The sequence below is a fragment of the Diprion similis genome, chromosome 7 (assembly GCF_021155765.1).
Source record: "Diprion similis isolate iyDipSimi1 chromosome 7, iyDipSimi1.1, whole genome shotgun sequence".
NCBI classification, from domain to species: Eukaryota; Metazoa; Arthropoda; class Insecta; order Hymenoptera; family Diprionidae; genus Diprion; species Diprion similis.
Genome location: NC_060111.1, coordinates 549,445 through 564,488, shown reverse-complemented (window position 1 = coordinate 564,488; position 15,044 = coordinate 549,445). Strand labels below are relative to the sequence as shown.

The window sequence follows — 15,044 nt, the reverse complement described above, 5'->3', positions numbered from 1 at the left end:
TACTACTTCTCGCAGATTTTCATTCAGTGAAAGCGGGGAAACTACTAAAAAAAAAAAAAAAAAACCTTCTATCACGTCAGGTTTTTTTCCCTAAACTTGTGTTGGTATTTCCGTTTAAAAAGTGAAACTCCCGATTAACTCGAAATCTGATATCCTATGCAAAAGTGATTTCTTACTTTCATTTAATAATACGTATTAGAATGAAACTCGAGAGAAATAACGTGTTTAATTTTATAAGAAATATTATTTAATTCATTGTGATAAAATTTTCATTTTTCATCATTGTTATGCCTACTTTTTTTTTATGCAAACACCTTGTATTTTGCAAGAATACTGTACGCGATGGAGTAAAATGGAAGACATTATTAGATTCAGGACACTCAAAAACATAATATTTGCCAAAAACATCCCATGCAGACGAAAAAAAAAAAAACATTTCTCGCAGACCTGCGTTATTCGAATAGAGAATAATTAATTGTTTGTCTTGGTTCGTCATTTTCTGCTATAGGTGTATTATCATACACTGGGATCGCAACATCGCCGGGTAAGCGTGAAAAAATATAATCCAAGGGATGGAGAATAGTTTATCGGTCAGCAACGGTTTCCATGACCTAGAGAGCGGACGAATTAGCATTCGGTACACACAGCATCTCGTCTTGGTCGTTTAAATCCCCGGCAAGCTAGGAGGAAGAAGAAAGAGGTGAGGTTTTCGACCTGGGGGTGGGGGGGATGCCCTTTAAAAGTTGAATGAAAGAGAGAAGGAAGACGAAATAAACGATGAAGGAAGTAAAAAAGCAGCTATCTGTCGGACTCGACACACACGCACACCCCGAAGAAGACGGCAGCAGCTGCGGATCGCGAGAGAAGAAATTCGAGGCGCGATTTTTCCTTCTTTCGTCCAACGTATAACGCAACGGTGGAATTTCGGAGACTCTGATTGGCCAAAGAATTCCCGCCGAGTTTCTGACGGGGGGGTCTTCCCTGTCTACGTGGGGTCCGTCGCCCCCCTCTGCCCCCCATACCCTCGCGTGACAGTTGCACGGCGAGTTTAACTCCAGTGTGAGAAGATACGTTGTGGTCGCGAGGGTTTCTCTCCGTTCCTCGATTCCTCGTCCCGTGCACCCCCCGTCAACTCGTTTCTATTCGCCCCCCAGCAAGCAAAGGTGCCCCCAGCAGGCTCCGAGAACCGGAGAACGAGTCCTTGTCCTCCTTTCGTGGGGGCTTCGGTTTCCTTCGGTCATAATCTTCGTGCAGGATTGCAGTATACTATAATACACCCACTTTTCAAGGATCTTGAAGAACTTCAAATATCCTAATCGATACCGGGAATGATTTCTTTGCGATGGACGACTGGATGTTCAGATTCTTTTTTTTATTTTATTTTTTTTTTTGATCGCGTTTTCTACGGTGATTGATATTAATCGACCGAGCGTTGGAAAGGAATTGATGCGTATGCGACGACGCAGCTGCATCACCGAGTATCGTTTGGCAATAACAAATTATTATTGACAGTTTTTCGTCGATACGGTATATGCGTACATCAAATATATATATATAGTATGTATATGTATGTATGTATTTATATATATGCAGGTGAAACGGTAGGTATGAACATAGGGAGAGATAGGATGATATTGCTTTCAATATTACTGCCTGGGGGATACGTACAACAAATATTATAACAGAACTTCGGGGTATATTCTGAAAACTCGGCGCCCCTGAGTGACGATAATAAAATTTCTGAAATTTCCCTGCGACCCGTCCGATTATTATTGGCACACCTTCACATCGCGTATATATATATATATAATATTACAACATCCCTGTACGATCCTGCGATTCGCACAGTCTATTAATACGGAACGGGAGAAGAACGGTTTTTAATTAAAGAAGGTACAGTTTACTGCGCCGGGTGTCCCGGTTTCCCGAATTATGCGAGGGACCCAAGGATAAAGGATTCATTTTTCCCAACTCCGTAAGAAAGGACGACGAGACAAGTCGGATATTGAATATTAATAATAATGCTGGGGGTGTCGACTTGCCGCCGATATTCGAGAGCAAAGGTTTTATAGGTTTCGATTTGAACTCGTTTATCCTTAGTCGAATCTGCGTTCAGGTCCGAATCCAGCCTCGGTGTTTCGGTGCATAAACTCTCTCTCACTCTCTCCCAGTCCACAGTGGATATTATACCATTAACCTAACGAAGTTGGGTATAGAATACCTACAGTGTGTATATGCCTAACCGTGTATACGTGTAGGGGGGGTGAAAGGACGAGGACTGATTAAGCTTGGCGAGTATATTACACGCGTTCCTCTATTCGCAAATCCTTAATTAATAACATCGGACAGCCACCTAGAGTCGTGGCAGAATGCATAGGCGACCTCATCTTCGACAGAGTTAGAAAATTTTCAATGAATTTTCCGCACTAGTGCGCGAACAAATCCAACGGTATTATAATGACATGTAATTACAGCGACGATGACGATGACGATGCCGATGCCACGCCGGTGTTAACGTGAAAAGGAAACAACTCGGGCATAATAACACCAGAGGATCACGGCGGGGTTGTAGAGGAACGAGAACAGTAGACGCAATTAGAAGTGTCGTAAATACTCAAGTCAAGATAGGAAAGCGCGGATGTAATTGCAGTTCGTATTATAGTTGAGCCTGCCTTGTTACAGTACCGTCGTGATTATTGTTCTACGAACTACAAGCCAGGGGTAGAATGAAGAAGCAAATATCCCGCACATGTCTTCGGTGTCTCTGTGCCGAAGAGTTTTTGTGTAATATTTTATATAACTTATAAAAAAAAAAACGATTCCTCGACGAATTCACACGCAAGTGTGATCTTTGAAATATACGTCGTTAAAATACTGAGAGAAAGATTGATTAATTTTAATTTATGCCTTGGTTATACCTTGATGCAACGAAATATAACATGGAAACAACATGAGTTTGGAAAATTGTGAAGTCAAAAGATCAGTGTAAACCGAATACTTATGATTAATATGATACGAAAGAGAGAGAGAGAAAGAATAACGAGGGAAGGAAATGCGAGTCTAGTGACAGAGAAAAAGTCTAGTAAAAAATTTGTGGGGCTTGTTTTGGTTAGAGGATGGAGAGCGAGAAAAACGAGAGAGACGACCCGATAAAGTCTCGAGGAAATAACCGATCGTACGGAAGGGGGAAATTAATCAAGCTTGATGAAAGCGTGAAAGGAAGACGCGGAGGGACTCCGAGGCTGCTATATATATGGCTGGCTGCCTTTGGTCTTCTCGAGTTATCGGAGGAACGAATCTTTTTCTCGGTAGTACGATAAAAGGAGACTCGGACGACGGAGCGAACGGAAAGGAATTACGGGCACCCAGCATCTACAGGTGCAAATATCGGGAGACTTTTATGGGGAAGGGGAGGGGGGGATGTTTTTTTTTCTATCATTACGCACACATACCCGAAGAGGGAGATTTAGAGAGAGATAGAGAGAGTCCTTTGTCCAAAATGCGTAAATTGTTGAGCTAACGTTAAGACCGTTGCTTCTGTGGTCCATTACGTACAGTGTGTACAGTATCTATATGACGAGTCGGCGAATTCTGGGTAAAACCCTCCGCTGAATTGACGAGGATTATGTATTATACACATATATATATATATATTTTCGTCTTGCCCCGGTCCTCGATGCGAAGGGTTTAACCTTGCCCCGACCCCGTCTGGCCCTCCCTGAAGACTCTAAGGATAAGGAGAACCGTCTCCGTCGGCAATTAACAATCCTCGGTACTGGGGTCGGTGTACCTATAGATCTGTAGAGAGCTGGATAGTCGATAAGCGCCCGTCAACTTCGACGCGAGAGCGTGACGTAACAAGCTTTCGATCCCTTGGGAGAAAAAGTCTCTCGGTCTGAAATTACATTGGCGATAGGTAAGGAGTCGAACATTACCTGCGAGTGGGTCCAGGTTCTCGGTTTCGGGCTCGACCTTGCCGTTGACGATCCGTTGCTCGCTGAGCTTGCGACGTTCGAGCTCGGCGCCGTCGGAGCTTTGCTCGAGGATTTCGCAGGCTTTGTCTGTCCCGCAGCCGCGGCCGCGACGGCCGCAGCGGCAGCCGCAGCCGCGACGTTGGTTGCGGTCGTCGGGGGCGTCGAACTCGTCTGCGACAACTGCTGCGAGGATTGCTGGGACGCCTGTTGCTGGGTCTGCTGCATTATTTGCTGGATAAGTTCGAGCTGCTGCTTGGTAAGGCCGTCGTTGTTCCCCCCGGGAGACGTGGCCGACTGAAACGAGAGGGAAATTCCATGTTTTAGACAATGAGGCGATAAATCGCGAGATAAACATGTCCGGAAATCCCGCTCCACGAGACCTCGTTTCCGGTTAGTAAGCCCGATTGACGAGTGACGACACTTTCCGCCGACCGGGGTAATTGGATATATCGTTAAAGCGAGCGCTGATCAGGGTTCGAGTTTCAGAGGATATGGATCGACCAATAACGAGATCGTCATTATAATAATATTGGCTCAATTGTAATTCGATATATCCGAGGCTCGCTGTCACCCGGCGTAAACTGATTTAGTCCAGCAGCAGAACAAACTTTCGCTTCGGGGGATGGAAAATGAAACTTGCAGAAATTTCTGTACGACCGCACTGGGCCGTCACTTCCGGTTAACTTTCTCGATTGAATGGCGTTCGGCGTTCGGGGAGAATCACGATTTAAAGGAATATAAATCTGATGAACTAAAAAGCAAAAATGAAGAAAGAAAAGCAAGGCAACGAACAGCAGATAAATTTACATACATATATATATGTGGAATGAAAAATTGGCGAAAATACGTGTAAAATCGTTGGCCTTCGCCTGCAGGGACGGCAATTAAAATCAGATTCGTTAATTATTAGGGGATGCGTGGTGGTAGTGGTGGTGGTGGTGGTGGTGCAGCGGCGACGCGAAGCCGGGAAACGAAGAGCATTGCTCCTGTTTTATTAAATTAATCTTCGTTTAGTCAGCCGAATCCCTGCAGCACCATGGGTCCGACCCTCTCATTTGTCATGGTTGTAGGAATTCGAGAATTAAAGGGATTCATCGTCGTTGAACGCGGTACGAAATCTTCATTCCGAATATTTAGAGAGAGAGAGAGAGAGACAGAGGAATTATAATTTGCCGTGGAAAATTTCGCAGTAAGGTACTTCACTCGAGATGGATTCTTTAGGAATTCTTTTCTTCTCGAAAATATATATATATATATATTTTCTATGTATATATAGAAAATAATAATAAAATATTAGACTGAATTTCATGATACGGCATAATCTACACGGAGAGAAGAAAAAGAACAGAATTTAATGAAAACTGCAGGAAAATAGGGAGACATCAGGGTTTTTTGGTTAAATAAAAATCACCCATGTCAACTATATTTTCGTCAATAAATATAGCAGATTTTATTCTGCAGACACAACGCTTTTCACTGATTCTACAGTGTAAATTCTGCATTTTACGAAGTCTATTTTACTAAAAAAAAAAACCTGATACGTCCCTCTTTTCCAGTACTGTTGAGTAAAATCTATTCTTTTTTTTCTCTCCGTGTATATTCTCGTATCTGTTCTTATATTTTTCTTAAGAATCGCGTCAATGCCAGCTTTTTATCCAGCTCCTCGATACTTCACTCGCAATCTTTTTCTTTCGGACGCTGCTCCCGCCACCGCGCCTCGCGCCGTAGCAAATAATAGATAGATACCAGTTTTTTGTCCAATCTTTTTTCATCCTTTCATACCCCCTTCGCACGTCTATATAATATACACATTCCTAAGTGTGTATGCCGGCGACGGCGTTTATTGTTTGCACGCACCCGTACTTTCTTTTACGGTTCTGCCTCTCTTTCATTATAGGTACCAGTGAGCCACGCCCGATTCTTTCTTCCTCGACGAATAAAAATATGAACGAAGTCACTTTGCGAACTTTGCTAGACGTTTGAAACGCGGGATTGAGAGGAAAAAAATTGTTAATATTAAATGGAAAGAAAATCGAACGAGATTCGATAGGTTTGATGTTGAAAATAAGCATCAATGAGTATATATACGAGTATAACGAGTTTAAGAATGAAATTTACGCTTTACGCGTCAACTTCGTTTTGCCTTGGAGATTGAATTGTATTTGCAAATCCCAAAGAGGGAAGTACAAAAGAAACCGAGGCCAGAAAAGAGAGGGATGTCGACCAACGTTTTCATTTCTTTATATTTTCTTTCTGTTCTATCGCGTTATTTTTGTCTCTTCGTATTCCACAACAGTCGAAATAAACGCCGGAGGGAATCAGGATACGAAGGGATGGAGAAGGAAGGGCGAAAAGGAGGGTGAGAAGTTGACGGGAATCAAATGAAGCGAAAAGGTTTCGCTCGTGGAACAACATACTGCCAGAACAACGGTGCTTTTTCTTTTTTATTTTACACACGGGATAGCTGCAGACTGTAAAAATATCTGACCTTGTTTTTTCACCCAACGTATATATAAGAAGATTAAAGTAAAACCTACAATCTCAGATAATTCTCTATTCCGTTCAATTTCTTTCTCCTCTCTCTCTCTCTATTTTTTTCAATATTTCTCCTCTCACGCTAAATTCGTCACCGTTATATAATATACTTGTTAAAATACAAGGGTACGCCAGACACCAGCGTACGAACCGGTGGAGGGGGGTGGGGGGGGGGGGGGGGGGGGCAAAAAAAGGGGCAGAAAACCTTACCCACGTATATATATTAAAATTTTTTCGGGTCACCGTCCGAGCGATTTTAAGTCTGGTCAACTATGAAAACGTGTTTGTCCTTTAAAGTTCATGACGTTATGATAAAAAATAGAGGATGAAAAAACGTTATAGAACAGAATAAAATTGAGTTTACAACGAAGAGAAACAAGGAAGCTTACAGGACTACACCCCGGATGAAATAAAACTCTCGAAATGAGGAGACTCTATACAATATACTACATTCAACGTAATGATCGGCAAGATCGGCGTATTGCACTGTAGTTTCCGTTTTGTAATAAGGATAAGAAACGTAATTTACCGTGTGAAAAGTGCAAAGAAAGGGGGTGTGTACCGTAGTAGTGTAGTGAGGTGTGAATGCAGGCAGGCTTCGTTTTACGCTTACTCAGCCCTCGCATTTCTGTGTCTCTGCTTCTGCTCTACCCCCTCCCCCCCCCCCGCCCTTTTCTCCACCCCGGTTGTAATATCCTTCCTCTCCTTTTCCCCGCCTCCCCCTCCCCCTCCCACCCGTCGTCGTCCTCTTCGTCTTCGCTCCAGCGCCGTTAACGCTTCACGACGTCGTCGCGAGTAGAAGACGTGGAAAATGACAACCGTCCTCCAGAGATGCTCCATTCTGCTTTAAACTGGCTAAATTGCCTAAATTAGGCCGCCGGGGTATGTCTCTCTCTCTGGGTCTTGTACGTTCCTGTGTCTGCTGCAGGGGCGTATCCGGAACGCTCGAAAGATGGCCGATCTCCTCGGGGCTTAATTGAAATATCATTGAGCGTATTTGCCAAGGTGTGTATATATATATATATATATAATATATATATATAATGATTGAAATAACTAATATATATGTGATAGCGATACTAGCATCGTGAGTATATTTATCCCTTCAGCCCTGAGTTTAGGGCGCACAACAATTGGTTGGCGCAGGAGCCGATGCGAATCGTACGCGGACCGACTCACTTCTGATCTATTCGACTGATAACAGCTCGGTTTTATTACCACCAAACCACTAGCGCCATCTGTCAGCACGTAATGGTTTGCCTAATCAATCCAGTATATGTCCGTATGTAATGAAGGTATGTGACAGTGCTTGAGGCTTCTTGTCTCACGATCGCGCAATAATAAAAAATAAAATAAAAATACACACGTGCCCCGGTATTTTCCTCCAGCGATAAATAGCCTAAACAAACAATCGGACCTCGAATTAATCGTGAAAATTCATTGTGCGGTTTGTAACGGAATTCAATAATTCCCGGAGCAGAGAAACAAAGGGAACCGCGTAGAAATTGAGGAGTCCGCAATGCAGGAAGGGTTGACGCGAATGTTCATTCGTCGCGCGAGGAGGGGTGCTGATCGGTATAGAACTGAGCGGGGCGGAGAGGGGCGGGGAGGGAACGAGTCACAAATCAAAGTTACCCCGGGTTGCCGGGCTGCAGCACGACTAGATTCAGCGGAACGCGTTCATTTGATATACAGCTAATTAGAGATCGAAATCTCTCGACTCGCGTTCGCTGGACCAGTCCACCCTCCACCCCCCTTCACCCTTCGCCGTCCCTCGTCGAGATTCTCCGACGTTTTTGCAACGAGGGCGCGAAAATAACCGTCGCGTTACTCTAAACGGTCAGGCGGCCGGAATGGAAAGTAAAAATAAATAAAATACGCAGTTTATATATATACATACGTCGTAAATTACGCATACATATACGCTGAAAGAAACAATCGGAAAATTAAAACGTGAAACGTTGACGGGTTCGTTTCACCATTTTTGTTCTCTCTTTTATTCGACGCGCGCGCGCGCGCGTGTGTGTGTGTGTGTGTATGTGTGAGAGAAAATGCGTTACATTCAACAGCAACAACGACGCCAAAATTGCAATGTAGTAGAAAAAAATTTTAAATTTGTATAAATCATTTTCAACGATGTAAAACACGCTAAATAATTGGCAAAATTTATCGATGCTTCAATACTGTTGTGTAGGTACTTGTTTGCTATACTCGTACGTGCGGTTAGATGTCTATACAGCAGAAATATAGTCGAATCGTATTTCTGGTATTAAATATACGGAAATTAATAGCCAGGGCATATATGTGTATGTATATTTATATATTATTCGGATGTGGAATGGTACGAGGTAGCAGCTTAGGGTAGGTATTAATTTTAATTCCGAAGAATGATTGATCGGCAAGGGGTCCTGACATGGGGTACGATTAATTACCTTCCTTACAAGGTTGCCCGTATTATGTGTGTTCGATGCGGTACCATAGCGGCCTGAAGAATAAACTTAAAACCACCTCGCATAGGTTCGGACTCCCTCTCAACGATATTAAAACTCACCGCCCACCGACGACGTTGCGTTGTATGCAAGTACGAAATTGCGCGAAAGCCGATAATTTATGAAGCAGCACATCCGCGAATTCGCCAAGATCCCGATATAAAATTCCGCAGGTTGCCACTGCAGTTCACGGGGCCAAATTCACTCTCAATTTAGCGAGAATTTGGTTTGAAACATTGCCCAAATACCACGCGTGCCAAATGGTCCTTGTCGTTTTGCATACCGCGCCAAATTTTTTTCTCTAAATAAGAGATTTCCGATGATGAAAAATAAAACGCTGGTCGATTTCATCGTTACCTTCATTTTTCAATCATCTTATATCAGATATCGAAAATTATTATACATATATCTAACAACTACCTGTCAACGTGTATTGCGAATTATAATAAATCGCCGTTTACCCACAAGGATGGAGTGATTAATTAATTGTCCGATTAATCATTGAAACGATTATCGTTATCGAAGCAATACGTATATGTACATGGAAAACGGATTGAGACGATTAATCGTTTTCTGCAGAAACGGACTTATACCGTCGAAATAAAGTGCTTGGCACCTTTTTTTTCCATTGCTTTTCCACAATTGTCCGTACCTTGTCATAAATCATGATCTCTTTCGATACTGGCTACACTATTATCACTTTTATTTCCTTGATTTGCAAGATAAAAAACAAAAGGGGCGCCTGGGGGAGGGGGAAGAATGAGAAAAATCAATATATACAGCACGCGTATGCTAGGTACGTGTGTAAAGCTAGAACGAGGTTTAAGTTGTCACGATTTCGGCAAAATATCACAGAGACAACGCGATTTGCTTATGTATCCAATATAATATGATATCAAAGTCGGTTAGTTTGGACGGAATGCGGGGTTGGTAGTCGAACGAGCTGAGGGCCGAGCAAGGGATGGCGTCCCGCTTCCAATACCGAGAATACTTCCGTTATCTATCAGCGAATACAAGCAGCTTACCGATTCCCCCGGGGATATAGAAGCGGCGGCAGGAAGGCTAGATCCCCGATAGTCGATGTACCTAAAGGAGGTATCTGGTATATGTATACACATACATATACATATGTGGTACGTGCACGCATGTGTGGATGACTCGTTGCACGTGTAGTAGTATAATAGTAACACGGGGTTAGCAGCTGTGGAAGGTAACGTCGTTTGGGATCCGGAATAAAACGTGCGAAAAGCGGCGAAGAGGAGTGTGAAAATTTAATTATACGTATGAGGAAGGGGGGCGGGGGGAAGCAATTTTCCACGAAAATAGAAAATTTTTTTCAATTTTGTCTCGACGTTAAAAGTTTCCTCGTAATATTTTCCAAACTTCCATTCAGACTGATCAATTATTACGAAATACAGGTCGTGCCGCGGGGTTTGATTATACCCACGTGTATAATGGTGAAGAAGTGGGTGAAACTTTTTTCACACAATCAACCAAGAGCCCCGGCATAATTGTACGTTATACTATATATACAGTACAAATACGTACGACGACTTGGATAAGATACAAGAAGGTATACCTAAGTATAAGTAAGCAAGCAAGTGAGTAAGCAAACAAGGACGGAAGAAAGGGAAGGGAGAAAAGCAGAAGGGTATAGTGGGTAGTCTCATCTTAATGCGAATCTGCGGAATCCTGGGAGTTGTTGATCGTAATTCAAAAAGTTTTACGAGCTTTTGAATTAAAAGTATCCACGTCATCCCATCCCATCCCATTCCTCCCTTTCCTCCCTTCCCAAGATCGTCATTCTTTACCTTTTTCGTAAGATTTTACCCGCATCCCGCGGAATGCATGGCGTATCAGAGGGGGTGGGGGTGGTCGTGAAAAATAAAAGAAAACTGACGCATCTATATTATTCTAAATAAATAACTTGCGGTAATGATAAGATAATGAGTCTTTGGATATTTTCTCAGTTCTAGGGGTGGTGATGGTGGTGGTAAAGGTGGAAGCATCCCTCGAGATGTCTTATCCCCAAGTTTGGTGCGATATCCTTCCCAACCCCCGTATGTCCGTCTGTCTATCTCTATCTGTCCGGCTAACGAGCAAAAGCCGGCAAAGTGGCGAGGAGATGAGGAAGAAAAAGTGTGGAGAACTGGCAGTTTTTCTACGAAGACCTCTTACTACACGGATACCTACCTACAGAGATCGGCTGACCGTCGGCAAGGATGTTGCACGTTACACCAACACCGCCATGAACCTTATAACAGCAGCAGCTGCGAAGATAACCGTTCGAAATTAGAACGAATTGGATCCTGATTAGCGGACGAAATCTTAGGAAGCGACCGCGTCGTTTGAAATTAATGACGGAAGGCTCGAGTCGCCCAGAGATTTCAACTTCGGTTTTTCCTCATCCCGCAGATTGAGGAGGTGATTATAACCGCATTCGGAATTAACGCCGTTTTCACGACCAAGATGGTCAAAGGCATGGAGAGAGGGAGGGAGGGAGGGAGGGAGGGAGGGTTGTGGGAGTGAAGAACTCGAGATTTATAAGGATTCGAGGATTTACCGAAATGAGAAACTCTCTAGGGTTCCGGGGGCCTCTCGTTCAATGTCTGCGGATAAATGCCGCGTTTGATGTTTCGCGACCCTCCGCCCCGCCTCTTCCAGAGCCAATCACTCAACGCCCGCATACTTTATTCCGTTTTCACGTCGCCTCTCGCGATTTCAGATTCGTTGGCAAATTTCTCTTCCATTCCTTTCCTTTACTTCCTTCCAACGTTCCTGTTTCCCTTATTTCGTGCAGTCGTCGTTTATCGTACGACCGTTTCAAGAGTTTCACGACGACGATGCGCGAGATACTGCTTATAGGCTGTGACTAATAATAACAGATGTCAATTGATTTAAATCAACTGGCACCTATGTGAAATCATATGCTAATTACGAAAGTAGAAAATAAAAGCCCCGAGTTTTGTGAAAAGTATAGAGAACTAGAGCTAGAGGGAATATAACTAATAATTCACCCTGAAAGGTTTATATACCCGAGGTTCGTTTCCCATGTGCGTGTAGGTGATGAATCAAAATTGGACAAGCCGAAGTTGTTATAACTATATGTATACATACATGTATAGGACAAAAAATCAAAATAAAAAGTACCATTTTCTTTTTCATTCGTTCTACATCTCTATTTTTTTTTTGTTTTTCTTTCTCTCCACTATTACATTTATATTTTGGTCGAGCTTGCAACAGAGAGAGAGAGAGAGATGGCGTGTTCTGACGATATACAAACGTTACACCTGTTATATGCAGACCAACATGAATAACATCAAAGCAACAGTCTCGGTTGGAATATATATGATCGATGGGACGCGCGCTGCGCTTCAATTCGCGACATCAAAGCTCGATGACTTTATATCTAGTATTATACCTAGACTCGGTATGTGTTTTGCATGTTCAGCTGTGTAAAGCGACTCCGGTTGCCACGCGAACGCGTTCTCCATTCGCTTCTAGGAATATTGCAAAGTGCAGATTGCTAAATGGGAGAATGTATAATAGGTCTACGTGCCGTTGCGATGATAAAATCGTTTGAAAATCAAAGGGATGCCTAGATGAGGGAAAAACACCCGGTTCGCCCGTAAAAGGCCAAGAAAAATTTATGACAAGGAAAAACTCACCTTGTGCTGCTGGTTCGAGGGCGCCGGTTCGGTCGAGAGAAGCTGCTTCAGGGCCGTGTTGTTGTGGCCATTTTGGGTCGCCGGGGCCCCTGGGGTGCTCGGTGTGCTCGGATTGCTGCTTGGCGTGTTGGGGGTGTGAGGGCCGGTAATCGGGCTGCTGGGGCTGACGCTCTCGTTCACTTTACTTCCGGCGTGATGGTTCTCCGTGTGCCTTCTCAGGCTCCTCGCGTCGCAGTAAGACTTTCCACATCCGTCGGCCTTGCACTCGTACGGTTTTTTGTTACGATGGGTGAGCATGTGACCGTTCCTGGAGAAAGACACAGGCGACATGAAAGAAAGATTGGTTACAAAAGGAAAAAATCGAGATATTGGAATCCTCCCCCGCCGATTATTCACTCTGAACGGAAATCCTGCCGCAGGACGAAGTACCAAGAGCCTCCCTGCACGTTTACGGGGAGAATGGTATCTAAACTACCGGAGCTAGAGGCGACTTCGGTGTTTGTTTGGCGCTGTCGCGTCGCTTTGTTTGTTCGGCACCTGCACCGGGTTTTCAGATATATCTCTGGAGTGACCCGAACCCAAGCCGTTGTCGTTGGGAAGACCGCGGAGTCTGACATAAATTAGCGGGTTAGTTCCGCCGCGATGTATCGTAGCACAGGAATATGTTCGGGTTTCGGAAAGTTACGTCCGCTGAAGAGAATGAGGCAAGAGCTGCGGGGAGAAGAAAATTTTCTTTCGCGTTGTAGGTATTCGGAGCTGTTGAACCTAATATAATTGACCGCGTTTCACCCCCTATCCGAAAGTTTGCGGTTTCCACCCTGCCTGGATGCCAGCAGTAAAGCGGGGCGGGCCGACCTAATTTCATGTGAAATTGAAATTCGGTTCGAATCGGAATATCCACGATCTGTGACTGTTGGTATTGCTGCCGCTCTACGAAGCGCGCGGGGGAGAAACTTGTGACTTTGAGCCAAGTGCTTGGCAGAGTGAGATACCGACTTACTCTCTCCGTTTGCCGCAGGGTCTGCGTATTTCCTAGAGAACTGCGGGGCGACGAGGGGTATTAATTTAACATTTGACTGATTGCTTCGAAAATCGTTGATCAGAGAACGAGTTCAGAGAGTTTTTAGAATTACGCGAGGGAGGCTTTACAGACGAGACGAAATATTTCCCCGAATCGAGTGGAGTTGGGTACAAGATCGAACCGGCGAAAAATAAGAAGGAGACGAAGAAAAAGTCCAACGGAAAGAATTTTATGTGCAATCAATACCGAAACGTGGCTTTCCTTTGCTTGAAAGTCCAGCCTTGGAGAGAGCCGTAAAGTCGAGAGAGTTTTCCTCTTTCTCTTCCATGTCTCTCTCTCCGACTCGGTCGGAATGGGTTTAATTTGTAAAAGCTAATTTGCTGAACTTTTAACGCAGGTACCCGCCCTGCCTCACTTTTACCTTCCCTGCGAATTATGTTTCCGATTGCCTCCGAGGCAAAGAGCGGAGAAGAGAGAAGAGCGAAGAGCGAAGAGCCAACAGCCAAGAGCCAAGCGCCGAGCGGCACGGTAAAAGTAAACGCGAAGCTCGTCAGCGAAGGAAAAGTAGGTAGGTACCTACGAGGGCATGGTTGAGGAAAAGGATGAGTTATATTCCAACTAGAGGGAGAGCAGCAGCTCTTACAATTAGTAATTACCAACTCTTGAATCATCGAGCAGAGTCGCGACTCTGTGCTTCCTGCCATTCGTTTATATATAGTTTCTCTTCGTTTCCTTATACGTTTCTCCGTTCACTGTCATTCACCGTCGTTCTTCATTCTAGGTAGGTTACCGATCCTTCGTTAAAATGTTTTTACAACAAAAATAACATCACCCTGTCTAAAGACCGGCGGACCTCGCGCGTGTTCCGGCATCCGTAACCATCAAAGGCGACCTCGTGCGTGATACAATCCGATTCTGGTGTCGGATATCAGAAAGATTCGAGTTATTTCTGCCAATCGTAGGACCGGCGGGTCCCAGCCGAATCAAACGTGGCCTCGCGCATCCTCATCAGCCGTTAGTCGCGGAAATGGAAACGACAATTGTGTTAATCACGCGGGATCCCTCGACGGTACGGGGAGGGATTTTTATTTAACTCGCGACTGATCGTGTTTACATGCGCGAAAGAGAGCAGAAGAAAAAGAAAAAAGAGAAAAATTACGTTAAATTTAAAAAAGAAACGGAAAAACCGTCCCCCGGAAACGGTCGTTGTCCCTCGCCTAACAGGAAAGGAATTTAATTCTTGAGACGGCCGCAGATTTCGAACGACGTACTTATGAGGTAGAAAAAAGAAATAAGCAAATAAATAAAACGAGTAAAGCGAGGAAAAACAGATCGAGATATGTACGTATGAGTAGTA

The 15,044-nt window shown here is 44.1% G+C and overlaps 1 protein-coding gene across 7 annotated transcripts in view; it reads right to left on the bottom strand.

Moving 5' to 3' along the window:
• Positions 1-15,044, bottom strand: part of LOC124408381 — a 164,644-nt gene that overhangs the window by 18,351 nt on the left and 131,249 nt on the right. For 6 of the 7 annotated variants that reach the window (XM_046885284.1, XM_046885286.1, XM_046885289.1 and 3 more), the window contains 2 exons: positions 12,667-12,973; positions 3,936-4,268 (listed from right to left, as the gene is read on the bottom strand). In XM_046885284.1, the coding sequence (XP_046741240.1) occupies positions 3,936-4,268; positions 12,667-12,973 (640 nt within the window). The remainder of the gene's footprint in view (positions 1-3,935; positions 4,269-12,666; positions 12,974-15,044) is intronic. The other variant, XM_046885291.1, reaches the window with a different exon arrangement.